At 46.3% G+C, this 18,861-nt stretch overlaps 1 protein-coding gene across 2 annotated transcripts in view; it reads left to right on the forward strand.

Annotated features, from left to right (window-relative positions):
• SLC24A3 (solute carrier family 24 (sodium/potassium/calcium exchanger), member 3) overlaps positions 1-18,861 on the forward strand; it is a 453,583-nt gene that overhangs the window by 306,758 nt on the left and 127,964 nt on the right. For both annotated transcript variants that reach the window (XM_011979523.1, XM_011979522.1), the window contains exons 4-5: positions 4,236-4,320; positions 4,702-4,805. In XM_011979523.1, coding sequence (XP_011834913.1) covers positions 4,236-4,320; positions 4,702-4,805 — 189 coding nt within the window. The remainder of the gene's footprint in view (positions 1-4,235; positions 4,321-4,701; positions 4,806-18,861) is intronic.

Genomic DNA, 18,861 nt, shown 5'->3' on the forward strand with positions numbered 1-18,861 from the left:
TTATTTATTTTTAAATTCAGAATCCCTGTTTCCAGAAGGCATCTCCCTCAGACACATCTGTCCGGAACTCGGTTTCTGTATGCCAGTAGTTCTCAAAACTGGTTGTTCTTCCCTTTCCTTCTCTCTCCCGTGAGTACCTGATCCAGTAGGTCTTGGGAGAGTGGGAGGGGGTAGAACTTGCATTTCTAATACGTTTTTCAGGTGATGCTGAGGCTGCTGCCTGGTGCAGGAACCACAGACTTAGCGAACCGCATACCCTAAACGGTTACTTCTACATCCTGGAAGTTAGCGTTGGATACTTAAATAAATAAAAAGTGTCCCACAATAAGAATATTTAGAGAGTCACAGGAGGGGCTCCCTTCCACGGTAGCACAGAATAAGTGAGGTGGCGTCTGAAATGCACAGTGGGCAGGTGGGGAGGCCCTTTGTCCGGGGACTTCCACCTGGGAGTGGGGTCACGTTATGTTGAAGGGGAGGAGGTGTTCCTCACCTGTAACTGGAGTCCTCTGTGATCTCTGAAATACCACCATTGGGTGGTTTATTCTTCATGCAGAGCAAAACCACTCTCTCTCTTTCCCGTGCAAATTTTTTGGTGTGAACATCAAAATTATATTCTGTGAATGTCAGTACAGCTGTCAGCACGTGTTCTACTCAGTTGAGGAAATCCACAGAACCTGTGAATACCCACGCCCTTGTAGGGGGAGGCAATCAAAGAGCCAGAAAATGGCAGAAAAAGAGGGCGGGATGAGTCTTTTAACAAAAAAAGTTTTAAGGAGAGGAAAAGGAAAGAAAATGTTTAAGTAGGGGGTGTTATTTTACTAGGTCCCTGATATGGTTCAGTCGCTAAACAGTGTGTATGACTATGTCTACTTGTCTTTCATCATCTCAAGAATTCTGCCAGGTGACTGATATTATCCCCTCTTTACAAACAAGGACACCAGAGCTTAGAGAAGCTGAGCAACTTGCCCTGGGTCACGGGATAGAGTCACTATTTGAGCCCAAGTCAGCCTGAGTCCCAAATCTTCAGACTTTTTGCTGCTCCACTATCCAGAGACGAGCCTGGATCAGGTCATGGTGTTGTTAGAACTGGCTGCACTGTCTGGACCCACAGCGATACTGGAGGAGTGGGCACAGAAGAGCAACCACCTTTTCCTGGGCTCTCCCTCCTTCCACCCCGAATCTGGTCTTATAAGCAAGATTCATATAGCAAGAGTAGGTGCCCCGTGCCTGTCTCCTGTAAAGACAGTGTTGGCTCCATGGACCTTAAACAGCCTTAATTGCTGGGGAAACGTTATGTCTGTGAATGGTGGGTGGGCTGAGGTCAGAGCTTACATGTATTTAGAGATAGAGATCCTGACATGTTTACATCTTCTAAGAGTCGTGGGATCAATTCTCCCTGGAGTTATACTTTCTCACAAGATGAGAGGATCATGGTGTGGGTCCACCAGCAGTGGCCTAGAGGGCCTCTCGGCGCTGAGCTCTGTTTACTGCCTGTGCTTTCCCTAATCACTTTTTAATGATTCGATATTGTGTGTTTCATGGTTGCTCGTAGACTAAAACTGAGAGTAGGGCAGAAAAACACAGAAGGATGTTGTTTCCAGCTTTTGTGAAAGATGAGTAGGGAGAGAAATCCACACGATTCAACAAATCATTGCTTGGAGGTCAGGACAGATTCTCACTCAGTCTCAAATACTTTAAAGTTAAAAGCAGAAAAATGTGGAGTTCTGGAAAAGGCAAAGGAGAGAAACTGGGAGAAAGAGAAGGAGATAAAGGCAGTGATCCAGGATCTGAAACTGGGGTCCGGCCCTGATGCTTGCAAAGCACCTGCTCCATGCCAGCCCCTTCCCCTGTCTGGACCTCACTTTCTCCTTGTGTCTGGACCTCACTTTCTGCTTCTGTGAAATGGCAGCCCCTAGATTTTGAACAGCCAAGAGATATCATTGCAGGACATGCAGAGAGGGTCTCCAGAGTTTAGAGAAATCCTATGTGCCACAGTAGACAGACTCGGCTGCACTGAGGTGGAAAGGGAGAGAGGCATTTCAAGAAGAAGAGTGAACATGAACCAAAGCTGAATGAGGGGAAGGGCCTGGCATCTCCAAGGACCATGAGGTGGCAGCTTTGGGCTGAGCAGAGGCTCATCTAGGAAAGATGAAGTCAGATGGGGAGGGTGGGAGGCTTTGGGACCCATGTGGAGGCTTCCAGGACAGCAGTGGGACATTTGAGCAGCGGAAGATGTGACAATAGTTCTGGAACACTACTCACCCCTCTGATGTCAGCACTAAGCTGGGCTCTGCCTGGACCAAGCTCTATGCCAGGGGCTGGGAGGAAACTAGATCACATATAGTGTGTCCCATCCCATCCCGGGGCTCCTAGCTGCAGAGCAGCTCCAGGGTAATATCCACAGGGGGCTGGAGGAAGTGGCGGGGAATTGGCAAGTGCAAAAGTGCAGAGAGAGTGGGGGAAGGAGAGGTTGATGCTGTGAGGGATAGAGTTGGGAGGAGATCAAGAAAGGGCTTGTGCAAGGGGCAGGATTAGAGCAGCCCTTAGAGGGAAGGTGTTAGTGGCCAAGTATTTTGAGGAAGGGTATTTGGTGAGAGAACATCTGAGCCGCAAAACCAAGATGGGGTTTTGCACCAGCATACCGGCAGCCCTGCATGCCAGGCTGGGCGTTAGGAATTATTCCAAGCTCTGGAAGGAGCTGGGGAGGGCTTTAGAGGGCTCTGTCATGGTAGATAGGAGTCCAGAGTCAAGAAGACTAGAGTCCTGTGAGATGTTGCCAGGGCTGAAGTGAACTGAGGATGATGGAGGGATGTAAGAAGATACAGAGGAAGAAACAAACTGGCTGGATGAAGGAGAGGGGGGAACTGGACATGAACCCAAGATTTGGATACTACAACTAATACCCCAGCAGGACAGAACCACAGCAACACACGGCTCCCGCCTCCTGGCAGGTCTTGGCAAAGCATACAGGTTGCTGCGAGCTGTGGGTCAGGCTACCTCACTCACAAACTCTTAGCTCCATGGGATGGGAGTGCTTGGGCACCCCTCACAGCCTCACCTTGCAACTTTGCAGTATGTGTGCCTCCATCTTAGGGTCTGCTCAGCATCCCATGTGAAGCTTCGCTGTCCAGCCGACAGTGAAGCGACCCAGGATCCGAGATTAAAATCCTCAATTAGGACTCCTCCTGCAGACTATTCTGAGTCAGTCAATGGAGGCCAGTGACCTACACCAGGGCCACACTGCCCCTCTCTGGCTGAGCAAGGAAGTGCAGTTGTTGGTGCCACTGGAAGAGGAGGATGTCACTGAAGCTTGACTGCCAGGAGGGAACTGTCATACTCCAAGTATGCTGGCAGCCAGCAGCACACTTTCTGGGTCATGACTGAATGCAGAAATGCAAAATCTGGTAACCAGCCTCTAGTGTATAATTTCCTTGACTTCTTGCAAATCACCTTTTGGTTTAACAAACAGGGTAACATGGAGAGCTCATTGTATAAACTCCATCTTGGCAGGGCTGATGCCTCATTACTTTCTTCTCAGCTTTAAGCCCCCCCTCCCACTCTCCAATCCCGGGGTTTCCAGACTGCCTGAAGGAAGGGGAGTGGGTTTCAGTAGGGTGATCCCCACATCCACACCCCAACATGCCTCCATAACCTCCTAGAGTAAAGACTCACAAACTGGTTACCATGAGCCTCATTTAGCCTGAGATCAGCATGGCATCACAAAAATCAGGAAGCTTTGCATAAAAGTTTGGATTATTGGCATCTCTTAAAAATCAGAATATCTGGCCACACTGAAGGAACTGGACAATGCTCCCATAGAAAGAGGTGAATGCCCCCATCATAGCCTCAGACATACCATCTGCTGTGGCCTCCCATGGGCCCACCTCCACTCCTGACTGTCATCTGCACAGCCCCTGGGGGAACTGGGTTGAAGACTCCTAGATCTTCCCAAGAGGCTTTAGCTCATAAGGACATGCAGTTCCCTCCCCAAACCTGTCCCTTGGGGAGGGCATTGAGAGGAGCTCTGGCTCAGCAGGGGTTCGGCAACAGTGGCTGGGCTCTGTGAGAAGGAGAAGGGGGCTGAGAGGGACTAAGTACCAGCCCCAGGTCCCGTCGTTCCTGCTCTCACTGAAGCCCCAGGCTTTGCTTCTCAGGGCTTGAACTTGTTGTCACAGTCACCTCTCTTCCCAGATGGAATCCCAACTCACCTGTGCTTTGTCTTTGCTCCTCTGTAGCGCCTGCACCTCAGTGAAGATGTGGCTGGGGCCACATTCATGGCGGCGGGCAGTTCAGCCCCAGAGCTGTTCACATCGGTCATAGGTAGGTGACAGACTGAGGGACATCTCAGCCCTTCACTGTCTGAAGGAAAGGGGCTCTGGGAAGAGATGGCCCCCAGACCGAGACTGTCTGCCTCTCATAGAAAATGATAATCCAGGGGCCCCAATGAGTAGAACATCAGCCTCCCATCTGCTGTTGTTTTATTTAAGTGATGCTTTTACTGTGCATGAACTTGTCCCAGACCCCGAGCCCCCCACACTCCTGTGCAGCAGTCATCCCTCTGTAGATTAGAAAACTCTCTCCACCCTCAGCTGTTTCCTGTAGATTCTGAGAACAATCTAATGCTTATGAAAGGTTCCCCACGCCCACTTTGGAATGCAACAGGGCCACAGCAGCCAGGCTGATGTGGGATCTGTGTTGCAGGGGTCTTCATCACCAAAGGCGACGTGGGAGTTGGCACCATCGTGGGCTCAGCGGTATTCAACATCCTGTGCATCATTGGTGTCTGTGGACTCTTTGCTGGGCAGGTAAGACTGGCGGCTTCTTTGTGATGGCAAATGTGATATTGGGGAAAAGGGAGTCCTGGAGTTTAGGCAGGAGATTGTCTTGCTGGAACACAACTTGTATCAGGGCCCAGTGGTTTGGGCAGCAGTGATTTAGGACCTCACATCCCAGGAGGCTGGCCCAGCTGGAAGTGGAAACTGGTAAGCCACCATTAGTTGGTCTCCATGTTGATGATAGAATGCTCAGGTCCACATAAATAATTAACCAGCCTGAAAGATGTGGGTTACAATCTGAAGGGTTCCACACTCATTTTGGTATGTTACTGATCTGAACTAGAATAGCCTAGAACACTTTTAGGTATGATTTTTGCTCAGTGGAAGTAAAATACATGAGAATCTGCTAAACACAATGTGCAGTCATCATAGTTTAGGACACAGTCTAACCTTTTTCGACTATAGTAGAGCATTTCATTTCTCTGTTTTAGAGTGCCTTTGGGGTCATGAAGGGCTTTGCAAGCCTGCAGTTTACCTATGGAGTTGATGCCACTTCCAGGTGGTGTCCTGGTATCTGTGTTCTTTATGAATACTGGTGTCTGTTTTGGAAAGCTTGGGGAAGGTGCTTACTGCATGGGAGGCTTTGGGCAACTGAGACTACAGACACTGCAGCAGCGCCTGGAGGTTTGTTTGCAGGGTTTGCAATTGTTTTGCCAACTCTGATATCCTAAATTTCTTCATAGGAATTTTATTCAGAAACAACACAACCTTGAGGTCTCTTCCCAAATACCCACAACTTTGTGTATCTTCTAGTAAAAGTCACTTCTAAAAGCTCGTGGAGGCTACTCTACTTACAATATCAAGGAAACTGTTGATCGTAATCACTTGATCAGCAGCCTTGACATGAACAGTGCGCTGTTCTACTAGAAGCAGCTGATTGGGTCAGGGGGCTAAGGAAAGCCCCGGGGCAGCCTTCCCCACACCCTTTGCCAGGCCCCTCACCTCACAACAGCGGCAAGGGGCACCCCATGCTGCCCATTCCGCTGATGTAGACTCAAGGGTCTCCATGCAGGACACCCCTGGTCCACCATTGCATTCTCCACTGCCCATTTTTATTTCCGTCATCTTCATGTCTATTGATTTGTCTGGATTGCCTGGTGTGTCAGTTGCTTTCAGGTGACATGCAGAGGGATACCTGGGTCTCATCGGGACTCAGCTCCAGGGCCCACAGGTGGACGGGTTCCTTCTTTCAGGAGAAGGGGCTCCCAGTACGTGGTGACTGAGCTCTGCTCAGCTCCCTAGACTGAATGATTTCCCTCTTGTCATCCTTTCGGTCAGTGAGCTCATGTCTTAGATTTTGTGGACCCACAATATGTGCTTTCTAAATCTCCCATAAATGTAGTTAGTATTTTTAAAAAAAATGTGTCTCTGCCTTTGCCTTTGGTGCTATTTGCACTTCCCTGGCTCTCCTTTGCCTTGGACACCTGCCCGTGGCCTTCCAGAGATGAACAGCAGAAGAGTCTGTCGCTGTTAGCACTCTCCTAATTGGCATTGTCACCATCAGCAGTATGGTTATTAGTCTAGCTGTTATTAGTGTTGTCATTAGTTCATTCATCATTTGTACCTGAAGCTTGATTCAAAAGCAAGCCCAGAGGAAGAGAGATAATGTAGAGAAATGAAACAAATGACTGGGGAGCATCTAGTCAGTGCCACACAACTAATTACTTATGAAATGGCTTGGATGCATGTGTGGCTCATCACTCATTAGCAACGCGGCTCATCCCAGCTTGGTTGGAACACCTGCATCAAAGGCAAAGGGCTCTCTGAACTCCAAAAAATGCTGGTGTTTGTCCCTTCACTCACTCCAGAAGGTCTTTGCTGGCTCGCCTCACAACCCCATAGCCATGGACAGAAGTAACAGCCATGACTGTTGGGAGAAGCAGTCCACGCAATGACTCTGGATGCCAATCTTTCCTTCTGAGTTTCCTGTCCTGTGCCCAATTGGAGATTTTCAAGGCCATCCAGCTCAGGGTTGTGTAGGATCCTTCAAGTCTTTGCAGAGAAAGCAAAATTATGTTTTGGAAAGAACATGGGCTGGGGAATCAGGTGGGTCTGGGTTTGTATCTTGATTCTGCCATTTTCTGGCTGTGAGACCTTGGAGAAGTTACTTATGTTCTCAAAGCCTCATTTTTCTCATTTATAGAGTGGGTATAAGCACACCTACTTCCTAGTGTTGCCATCAGGATGAACTATAGCACCTGTTCTACATGGTAAGTCAGTCTCAGTTAGACACCATTAGCAATGCTCAGAATAGCATCCCTGGGGTTCTGACCTCCAAATTCCACCGGGATCACTGTGATAATTTGACCAACTCATTGATAGAACTTATCTAACAGTCAAAGGTGTCTACAGCTTAATTAACAGACACAGGATACTCAATGGGAAGGGAAGGGATGGTCAGGGAGAAGATCTCCTAAATGGAAATCAAAGTAAGGAGATGTTCATAGAAAAACAATCTCAAAAGACTGGTACTTACTTCTGTGCTGTCTACCAGTAGGAGGGAAAAAAAAAGAAATGGCAGCTTCCCAGCCTCACACAGGGAGAAGCTCTCCCAAGCGGTGGAGTTGGTGCAGTGGAATGTTATGGCAAAGGCTGGATATTGGGAATTGAAGCGATTAATAAATCCAATCATGGGTCTCACTTAGCGTTTTATTTATGTTGATCTGCACTTTCATTTGGCTGGGAGAATTACCAGCAAGTGCCCGTGGGCCTCCCTCTACGAATTTCAGCATGGAGGGTTGCACATGACCAAGTCTGTTATCCATCTGAAATTAAAGTAATTAAACTATAAGGTTTGAGTTCCTGTCTCAATTAGGGTTTTGATGAATTCAGTGTAATTAAATGTCTGCTGTAGTTGCAGTTTGCAAACATAGCCCTCGCTTCAGTGTTCGCCTAAGGTGCTTTGGGGAGTTTTATGGGACAAAAAGGAAATTGCTGCTTAGAAAGTGGCTTACAGAGAGGTTCTTGGCATCATTGCGAGACATTTACAAGGCTGTGGTCCTACAAGTTTCCTTTATTTAAAAACGAAGCATAATAACAACAAAGAGAAAACACTGAGCTCTTGATGCAACATACTAATGAATTTTGCACATTGTATTGAAAGGACTTCATGCCAGTTTTGTAAAACAATGTACTTATGAATTTCAATCTGCCGTTCAGAGCATGTGAAGATTTAAATGCATAACCACAAACAGAAATTATTCAGTTTAACTGCATCCCAGGTTAGGACTTTCATATTCAGGTTATTACAGACCGGCAGATGGCTCCAGTTTATAATAAAGAGCTCCAACATCAGCCCTACTGGCATCGTCAAAATGTGCCTGATGTTCTTTGGCAAGGCCCGTCTCATCTTGGCTAGATTTGCCTTTCTTCAAATAATACTGGCTCGTTTAAACAAACCCTAGCAGCACCCAGAGGTTGCACCTCTGAATTGAAATCCGCCTGCATTTAGGTTTCCCAGGGAGATTCTAAGCAAGGATTCAAGTGCAAACAGTTGATTTGAAAGGTGATCCCAGGAAGTGCTTGTGGGACAGTGTGGAAGGCAGGCAGGGAAGAGAAAGGAGCGGAGGAAAGTGTGTTAGCAAGCCAGTTATCACTATGGGCAACTGAGATCTAATTCTTCTGTGGGAACTTGGAGACAGTTTAACGGGAGAGCCACTAAGTTATCTCACGTAAGGAGGCAGGGGAGCTAGAGTATTTATCCACAAGCTTCCGTCATTCATTGCTTCAAGACTGCTCTTAAGGGATATTAATTCCCCAGCATTCAAGCTTGCTGGGCCCAGGCAGAGTGGATTTTGGGGCCCAGGGGAAACCCCCAGGCAAAGAGATCTAAGGACAGCAGTGGAAAGGGCCTGAAATGGTAAAGGTAGGGAAATATGAGTGAGCTCATAATAAAGCATTTGCTACAAACTCAAGACAAAGGCTTTAAAACAATCCACTTGGTGGGTCTCATCTTCAGCTCCCTTAGATGAAACAGAAGCTTTAGTACTAGGCAGACTATAAAGTGTCTAAGGCCAGGACATGTTGCATTTAAAGAATTTCCTCTAATGTTAAAAATAACAGCTACTGTTTATTAAGTTTCTCTAACATTCAGGCACCACGCTAGATTCTGTATAAATATTTGCAGAAATACACCCACTGAGTTTTAAGATAGTTATCATCCTTCTTTACAGGCAAGAAAATTGATACTGGGGAATTCAGTACCCCCCAGATGGCAAAGGGTCTATCGTGAGGTAGTTAAGACTGAATTTGAGCTCACATCAGTTGGTTATAAATTCCATTCTCCTTCCAAATGGGGGATCTATGATTTTAAAATCTCCAGATGTTATCTTTGCATTCTTATGATTAGCCTTGGATTTTATGTGTTCTTTGGAAGTTTGGGGCGTAGGAGCTGGGGTCAGTGCCAAGAAAAACGACACATTAGCAAAATGGTGGTAGCCCATGATCAACAATGGAAGTATTAGGTTGGTGCAAAAGTAATTGCGGTTTTTGCCATTACTTTCAATTACTTTTGCACCAACCTAATATTGTACTTAACCCAAACAATGTGCAGCTAGAAGTTTCTCTTATACTCAGATGGCATCTCCCACAGCTAGGCTTTTGCTTCCACCACAGATGGAGGACTCAGGCTAATAAACACAGCAGGAGACCCACAGGCTACCCCAGCTTACCCCATATGCCTTGATTTCTAACTTATTGTTCCCCAGACAAAACCCAGCACATCATCTCCCCTGTTCCAATCCTGAGACACATCCAGATTTTCCAAGAAGCTGGAGACAGAGGACAGAGGAGGCCAAAAACCACATGCCAATAGTTTTGCCAAACCTAAAAATAGGGGCTGGAGGCCTAACATCCACTCCAAGGAGGGAGATGAAATTGCAAGGAAGAGAATGAGTGATCTGTCGAGAAATCAAGGGGGCAGGTATGGGAGAAGGCCTCACCCAGGAGCCAGGGTGCTTTCATACAGGATCCTGTGAGTAGCAGAGAGCAGAATGTGTGGTGCAGGAGTAGACCAAGGCCAAGGTCAGGTCCAGCTGAGGCAGCCAGTGAATTCCATCACACACAGTAAAACTGGGTTTCTCCCAGCATCTTCTGCAGACTGTGGCATCAGGAGGCAGACTTCTGTTAGAAGCAGAGCCCTGGCCCTAGCCCCAGGCCAGCTGAATCAGAAAAGCAGCTCACCTGCTTCAGCTCCATCTGCAGGCTCGTCCTAGACCAAGCATGGCACTGGATGAGAGGCAGCCTCCAACAGTTGGTCCAGGCAGGGTAGACAGTCTTGCTGAGGCCCCAGTCCTATGACTGACCATCTGCCTGAGGCTGTCTCTTACACTGTCCCCTCGTAGTTTCTTTCCCTGGTCATCCCCACTCCAACCCCCTCAAGGCCAGGTCCTGACAGGGCCCCACACCTGATCTCCCCCTGACAGATGCTGTTGGTTCCAGGCCCAGAGTTCTACTAAGGCCACCCACCTGGCTCTGTGCTGCTCTGTTTTCATTTCCTCTACAACTTCACCCCAGATCTCTGTGTTAGCTTTGACCCTGGCTCACAAAATTTGTGTCTTGCTTGTTCTACTTCTTTGATATGATCTCCTGAAATCAGATTCATTCTCAGATCCACATCTAGACTAATTAGAAGCTTTCAGTCTTAAGTAACAACAACAAAAAAATCCCAACTCTAATTGGTTTCTTAAATGAAATAAATTTATTGGTGTCTCTGAAAAACACAAACGAAAATGAACATCAGGTATGGCTTGATCAGGACTTCCAGTCCCATTGTTGTGATTCTTATATCTCTACTCTCCTCTGTTTCCTTCCTCAGACTAGTTTTTTGTATGGCAGAAAATAACTGTAGCATTTTCAGGCCTCGTATACACATACCACATTGGCAAGGAAAGAGAAAGAGGATGTCTCCTTGGCTGCCACACCTCATTCCCCATCCCCCCATAGCATCATCAAACAAAAATCTGATTGGGCCAACTTAGGTCACCTGACCATCCCTGAACCAATCATTGTGGCAAAAGAACTAGTTACTCAGTTGGTTTAGGTTAATCAAGAACCACATACCCATTTCTCCCTTCCCTCCAGAGCTAAGAATCTAATCACTTCCACCCCAAATACACAGTTTTTGGTTTATTATAAAAAGCAGACAGGTTTATTATAAGAACCAGACTATAAGACAAAGCCTATGCAATATCATGTGCTGCCTCAATGTCTGCTTTCCCTGGGCTGGTAGAACACAAAGGAAAAAATGCACATAGATCCACTCCAGGTCTTGGTGTGGACATATGCTCTCATTTCTTTCAGGTAAATAACCTAGGAATGGGATTACTGGGTTGTGTGCTAACTATGTTTGTAAGAAACCAACAACAACTTTGCAAAGTGGCTAAACCATTTGTATTTCCACCACCTACACGTGGGATTCCAGGTGCCCCACATCATCACCAGCACTTAGTATTATCAGTACTGTTCTGTTCTGTTTTCATTTTAGCCATTCCATTGAGCACGAGTGGCACCTCGCTACGGTTTTAATTTGCCTTGCCCTGACGAGTCATAATGTTGGGCATTTTTTAACAGACTTCTTTGCCATCTTCTTTGGTGAAAAGTCTGTTTAAATCATTGCCCATTTGTTAGTCAGGGGTTTTGTCCTCTTCTTATTCTATTGTCCAGGCAGTTTCTAAATCATCACACACGACTAAGCACTCCTCTGAGTCCTTCCGTCTAATTTATTTCCATGGCCAAATCAATAGTGGGTAGAGCCATTGGAAATGATTTAGACTGATCATGGCAATGTTTTATTAGTTCTGTTGCTTGGATTTGGGTTTGCAAGAGAGGTACTCATAATCAGCACTGTGCAATGGGGGAAAGAAAATGAAGCAATCATTTCCCTTTAGTATGGCACACCTGGGTGTATCTGAGATGCATCATTCCAGAAATGTGAAGAGAAAAGCAGGAACCTCTCGTAGCCAGCATTGAGGACTCCTTCCATGTAGTTTTCATGATGCTCCTTGAAAGTGAGTAATTTTCATGTTTCTTTTGAAACTCACTTTCAAGGAGCACCATGAAAATTACTGGAAGGAATATTCACCTCCTGAAATTCACTGCCTGCATCCTTGGCAAAGACTTTCTTCTTTTTTTTTTTTTTTTTTTTTTTTTTGAGAGAGAGAGAGAGAGAGTCTCATTCTTTTGCCCACGCTTTAATGCAGTGGCACGATCTTGGCTCACTACAACCTCCACCTCCCGAGTTCAAATGATTCTCCTGCCTCAGCCTCCTGAGTAGCTGAGATTACAGGTGCCCGCCACCATGCCTGGCTAATTTTTGTATTTTTAGTAGAGACAGGGTTTCACCATGTTGGCCAGGCTGGTCTCCAACTCCTGATCTCAGATGATCCACCTGCCTATAAGTGCTGGGCTTACAGACGTGGGCCACCGCACCTGGCTGGCAAAGACTTCCAATGTACAAGGAGCCCAGAGTCTTAACACCATCGCAGCTGAGCGCTGTCCCAAGATGAGAGTCCATCTTTGGAGCACAAATGTCATTTCTTTCCATGACACCATATTCCCCACACTGCCTCCTATCACAGGCGAGTGGGGCTCTTAGCAAGAATCTGCCACGTGAGCCCATGGCTAATTGAACCAAAGCCAGGTCACCAGTTAGCAAAATCACAGAAAGAGGTAGAGACTGGGAAGCCAGGCAAGTAGCTGAACCTGGCAAGTAGCTGAACCTGAGTTGAAGGTTAAGTACAGTGAGGACAAAAGCCAGTCAGAGGGGCAGATGCTTATTTTATGTATGCTTCCCTTTAACAAGCACACCTACAGAACTTACCTTGTGGCAGGCACTGTCTCACAGCATTACATATGTGAACTCATTTTGATCCTTTTAATAACTCCTAGAGAAAGACACTGTTGAGAAAAGAGGAAACCAAGGCTCAGAGAGGCTGAGTAATGTGTCAGCCACAGAACCAATGAGTTGGGAGATGCTGAGGGCTGCAGGGGTCCAGCTAAACAACATAGGCAAGGCAGGGTAACTGCTTCCTCAAGCCCAGCTCCCAGAGTCGATTTAGACCAGGGACCTCACGCCCTAACCCTCCCTCCACAGTGTGGCTGTCCTCAATATTCCTTCACAGCTCAGTGCCCTCTTATCACCATGAAACCCACCTCAGCAAGTAATCAGAGGGGTACACTTGGGTGCAAAGGGACTGGCAGCGCAGCAAATGCCTCCTTCCCCACTGCTGCAACATGTGGCATCTGCTGAGCTTGTATTCTCCTGCTGGACGTTCTCCTGTGGGGCCGTGTTCTCCTGTGGGGCCATTCACTCCTGAACCCCACAACTGCCGGGTGGGCCCAGGCACCCTCAGCCTTAGCACAGAGACCCCTCATCTCCACACCTGTCCTTTCTGCATGGGCAGAGCTAGCCTGCACGCCAAGTGAGGGGAGGCCAAGGATTCCAGTCATGGCCTTCAAACTCCACCCCAGGGCAAAGAGGCACTGGAAAGCTTCAACTGATAAAAGAGCACACAGGACATTAGCAAGTCACAAAAATGTATGTGTAGCAGGCAGGGAAGGCTTCCACCTCTGTTCCTTCAGCCAGTGTCCACTGAGGACTCCTGGTCTTCCCTCCTATCAACCCCCTATACAGGGCACTGTGTGGACAGTGACAGACCAGACTTCATGACCTAAGTCCAAGAAGCTATAGTCCAGGTAACTATGGCATGAACCATGCCAGCACCTGAGGCCTGAGACCACCTAGAATCTAAAAATGCGGGCCCGTCTTTACACAATAATGTGAATTAAATGTGGTTTGTCTCGTAATTATTTGTGAATTTAAAGCCAGGGTCGTAGTCCAGTGATTGTGTTCTAGGGAGAAATTTGTATTATTGTCTTCTTTGGACAGTAAGTTCATTCACTGATTTAACAAATATTTACTGAGAGCTTACTATGTGCCAGGCACAGTTTCACACACTGAAGAGACACTAGAGAAAAAATTACATTGTAGTAGCAGGCTTCGAAATGTTAAATACTCAACAGAGATGATAGATTGGTAGGTAGGTGAGTGAGTGGGTGGGTGAGTGGATGGATGGACCGATAGATGGAAAGAGAGAGAGAGTAAGATATTAATATAGTGGGATAGTGAGATAGGGAGAAGATATATGGAGTCAGGTGGTGGCCAATGCTATGAAAAAGCAATACAGCATGGTAAGAGTTAAAGAAAGTACTTCACCCTCGCTAAAGCTGTTCCTCCACCATCTCCACTGTTCACCACCCATCCCATTGTCCAATGCATTTCCATCAATAACTTTTGTCTTCTATTATCTGATCATTGATTGGTTTAGATGCTCCTTGCCTGTATTCTCCCATGGGTCTGTGAGCTCTAGGAGGGAAGGAACCTTTCCTGTCTTGTTCACCTCAGTATGCTTTGTGTCTGCCCCTAATAAGCAGTGAATGGAAGTCCACATGAAACCACTAAGAGAGAAGTTACTGTGTTATAAAGAGTTTCCAGGGAAGACACTTCTGCAAGCACTGATAGCATAATGCCGTGAAAAAATATTAAGACATTCCACTCTGTGAAGAAAATGGCACCATTTAAAATGTAGACTCCGATTTGGTGCAGTTTTGAACATGAGTCACTCTCTGAGCAGAAGGAATGTGCCATCCCAGCAAACTGCCAGCCATTGCCCCCAAGAACAGTGTAAAATGCTGGTCTTCTAGGCTCACAAGCTAGAGTAAGAAAACAGCAAGGCCAAGGGCAATAGGAAGAGGCATATCCATCGACCATCCCCATCCCTGGCAACAGTGAAATGGATGTTGTGTCTGCTTGGACACATCATGCATTTTTTCTGCTGAGGGAATCACCGTGCTAGGCTATGAGTTCCCCAAGAACCCAGCCCGTCTCTGCCTGTTCCTCATGCATCTGCAGCACCAAGAGTAGTGTGGTACATGGTAAGGTCTCAAGCATCTTCGATAAAGGTCTGGCTAACTGATATCCTGCTCTTGACGCAGGGCAGGGGAGGATGGGTGTATGATCAGTTCACAGGGCCTATCAGCTGGCACAGACGTGCTCAGGGACTATTCTAGGGGTGCCTGGGTAGTCATATGGGTGCATGGATGAATGAATATCATAAGTTGCCACCAAATGATATCTGACACCAAAGACAAGGTGAGTTGAAACAGCACAAACTCTATGGGTAGCATTTGAGACACAGTCACGAAACAGAATTATTGGTTTCATGTGGACTTCCATTCACTGCTTATTAGGGGCAGGCACAAAGCATACTGAGGTGAACAAGACAGGAAAGATTCCTTCTCTCCTAGAGCTCACAGACCCATGGGAGAACATAGGCAAGGAGCATCTGAACCAATCGATGGTCAGATAATAGAAGACAAAAGTTATTGATGGAAATGTATTGGACGATGGGATGGGTGGTGAACAGTGGAGAAGGTGGAGGAACAGCTTTAGCGAGGGTGATCAAGGGAAGTGTCTCAAAGAAACCCCAAATCATGACAACAACTCCAACCAAGATCTGGGAGAAGAAACTTCCAGGTGGGAAGAAGAGTAAATGTTCATACAGAAGCAAGCTTGACATGTTCGAGGATCGTGGAATAGGCCGGTTTGGAGCCTGGTGAAGAAGGGGAATATGGCTGGGAGTGCTCAGAGGGGTGGTAGCCAGGGGCAGATCATGTCCAGCCTTGGGTCATGCTGAGGATGCGGGTACATTGGGAAGCTACTGGAGAGTTTTAAGCTGTTGACTACCATTATGCAATTTATATTCTGGGAATATCACCCCAACTCCTTGGTGGAGAAAAGATCCTACGTGGGCATGATGGTGGCCAGGAGACCAGGTAGGAAGCCTGTGGTAAGACTTGAGTGGCATTGTCAGGAGTAAAGATAAGAAGTGGTTGCCGTCTTTAGAATATTTTTTGGAGGTGATGCCAAGAGGGTTTGCAGATCAGTTGGAAATAGGAGTGATGAGATGGAGAAAATCATGGAAGAGTCCAGGACTTTTGTCCTAAGCAGTATAAATGGGTTAAGGAATATATGTTGACTGTGCAAATGAGTACAAATCGCCATGAGCAATTAGCAGCTTGTATTCAGAAAGTAGGCATCCTGTTATCCAACACATTCTGAGGTTGACCATTGTGTGTCAGATCCGGAAAGTTGGTAGGGTCCCTGAGTAAATGGTGAGATTTTAATCAAAAGTTGTTGATATTATTCACTGGCCCTGCCCAACCTCCTGAGCCGCCCAACCCTCTTACAGTCACAGCTTCCCTTGGTGGCACTTATAGTGAAAGCCCTGATTGGCTTCTTCTAGGACTTCAGATACAGTGACACCTATGTCCTGGATAGTACTGCCCGTCTCCAGGTCAACCTCAGTCTTTATGAATTTGAAATTGGCACCTAGGAGCTCCATAGACCCCTGGTGGCCATGCTTTTGCATATGGTGGAGCAGGATGTGAACAGGTGAAATACACAGCATTTGCTACAGTGTGGATTGACCCATCTTCTTCTCTGTCCTCTGCTTTCTCACACCCCCTTTCCCTGCCCATCCTAGGTCCAGCTAGAGTTTGGATATTTTATCAGACTCTGCTAGGCTGCAGTCTTTATTCTATGTTCCCTGAGCTCCTGACAAGCCTTATATGTACTTGCTAATCCATCAGGCAAGAAGGACTCAGTTTGCAATTTTATTTTATTTTTTAATAAATGTAATTTTTGCTAGGCACAGTGGCTCACACCTGTCACCCCAGCACTTTGGAAGGCTGAGGCGGGAGGATTGCTTGAGCCTAGGAGTTCCACACCAGCCTGGGCAACATAGTGAAACCCTATTTCTAAAAAAAATTTAAGAATTAGCCAGGTGTGGTGGTTCACACCTATATTCCCCGCTACTTGGGGAGGCTAAGGTGGGAGGATCCCTTGAGCCTGGGTGGTCGAGGCTGCAGTCAGCTTTTATCACACCACTGCACTCCAGTCTGGGCAACAGAGTGAAATAACCCAAAAATGAAAATAACCCCAAAAATAAAATAAAATACATGTAATTTTAGAAAACACATATGGGATGCATATTTTTGCATATTTATGAGGTACATGTGATATTTTGCCACATGCATGCAATATATAATAATCAAACCCGGGTATTTAGAGTGTCTGTCACCTTTAGTATTTATCATTTCTACATGTTGGGAACATTTCAAGTCCTCTCTTCTAGCTACTTGGAAATATACAATACGTTGTTGTTCATTGTGGTCACCCTACTCTGCCATCAAATATTACAACTTATTCTTTTTACCTACTGGTACATTTGTACCCATTAACCAACCTCTCTTCATCTTCCCTCCAGTTGCTGGTATCCATCCTTCCTAGTTGCTGGTATCCATCATTCTACTTTCTACCTCCATGAGATTAACTTTTTTAGCTCCTACATATGAATGAGAACATGAGATACTTGTCTTTCTGTGCCTGGCTTATTTTCACTGAACATGATGATGTCCAATTCCATCCATGTTGCTGCAAATGACAAGATTTCATTCTTAGTTACGGCCAAATAGTATTCCCTTGCATGTATAGGCCACATTTTTACCCATTCATACATTGGTGGACCCTTAGGTTGATTCCATACCTTTGCTATTGTGAACAGAGCTGCAACAAACAGCAGTGCAGCGTATCCCTTCAATATTGAGTTTGCAGTCTTAAAATGGAGAAGTGAAGGACACAACCAAAGGAAAGTTTGAGGGGTGTTTTGGGTGTCATAAGTGTTTTTTATATGACAAAACACTTCTCTAGTCAAATCCTTTTATTTTCTAGGCCAATCTCCTTCTATTTTTTGTGAAGTAAGACATTTGTGGCGTCCTGCTGCAGCTGCTCTTTCCTGCAGGGGAAATCTCACCCTGCATTTGAATAGAAACCTGGAGCCTGGACCTGAGCCTGAATCTCCAAGTTAGAAAGAAACAAATGCCATTAACCTTTCCAGATGGTGTGCAGACCATCTAGGGCAATGGGAGGGCTCACACACCACGTGTCTGGCTTTCACTGGCAAAGTAAGATTGTGTTGCAGTTGGCTGGGGGCTCTCCCTCCCCGACCCAACCAAGGGGGTGACTTATCTTGTGTGTGGCAGGGAGGATGAGTTCCTTCTTCCCTTCCCTATAGTGAATATACATGAGCTGCCATTCCTTGGGAGATGAGAAACAATAAAGCACACTGGCCTCAGGGTGCTTTATTTACTTGTGACTTTTTCCCACAATGAAATTGTGGCTGCAGTTGGGGCATGGAGAATTAGAATTAGGGCACTTGGTGAGATACCAGCAGCTGGGAGACTCAAGGCGTGGGTACAGCTGTTAGATAACGTTAAACCCCTACCCTTTTTCATTGTAAGATCTTGGTCATTATACAGGAAACTTTACTTTTTCCACTCTTTTGCTCTGTCTTTGATTACTGCAACATGCAGCTTCTAAATACATGTGTCCTGGCCTCCCCATAGCATCTTTGTGCTTGACCTTTTTCTTGAAATAAATAAAAATGTGTGTGTGTGTGTATATATATATACACACACACACACACACCCCTTCTACTCCTGGTTACTATTTTTATTTTTAAATTAAAAACAGTTTTCATATGAATAGCTAATCTTTACTGGGAACTCGGTTGAGTCAATGTAAAATTATATGCATGAACTCGTTTAATCTTTGTATCAACCCCATGGTGTAGATTCTGCTTTCTTCATTGCAGGGATGAGAAAATAGAGCCCTGAGAAGGAGGTTGAGGAACATACCCCAGGCCACACAGCCAAGAGTAGCAACACAGAACAAGGCAATTTGGTTCCAGAATTTGTGTTCTTGATCTCTGTGGGGCACACATGAGTCAGTGGAGCAAAACAGGACAGAGGGGCTCCCGTCCTGGAGGTTGTAGAACGCGTCTCACGAATGGAGGAGGAGGGCTTCCTAGATTGTCTTGCAGTCCCTCCTGCACACTTGGCGGACTGCGTGTATGATGCGGTCCCTCCCGCGCATCTGGAGGACTGTGTGTGCGATGTGATCCCTCCC

Source organism: Mandrillus leucophaeus, unplaced genomic scaffold (assembly GCF_000951045.1).
Source record: "Mandrillus leucophaeus isolate KB7577 unplaced genomic scaffold, Mleu.le_1.0 Scaffold202, whole genome shotgun sequence".
In the NCBI taxonomy this organism is placed as follows: domain Eukaryota; kingdom Metazoa; phylum Chordata; class Mammalia; order Primates; family Cercopithecidae; genus Mandrillus; species Mandrillus leucophaeus.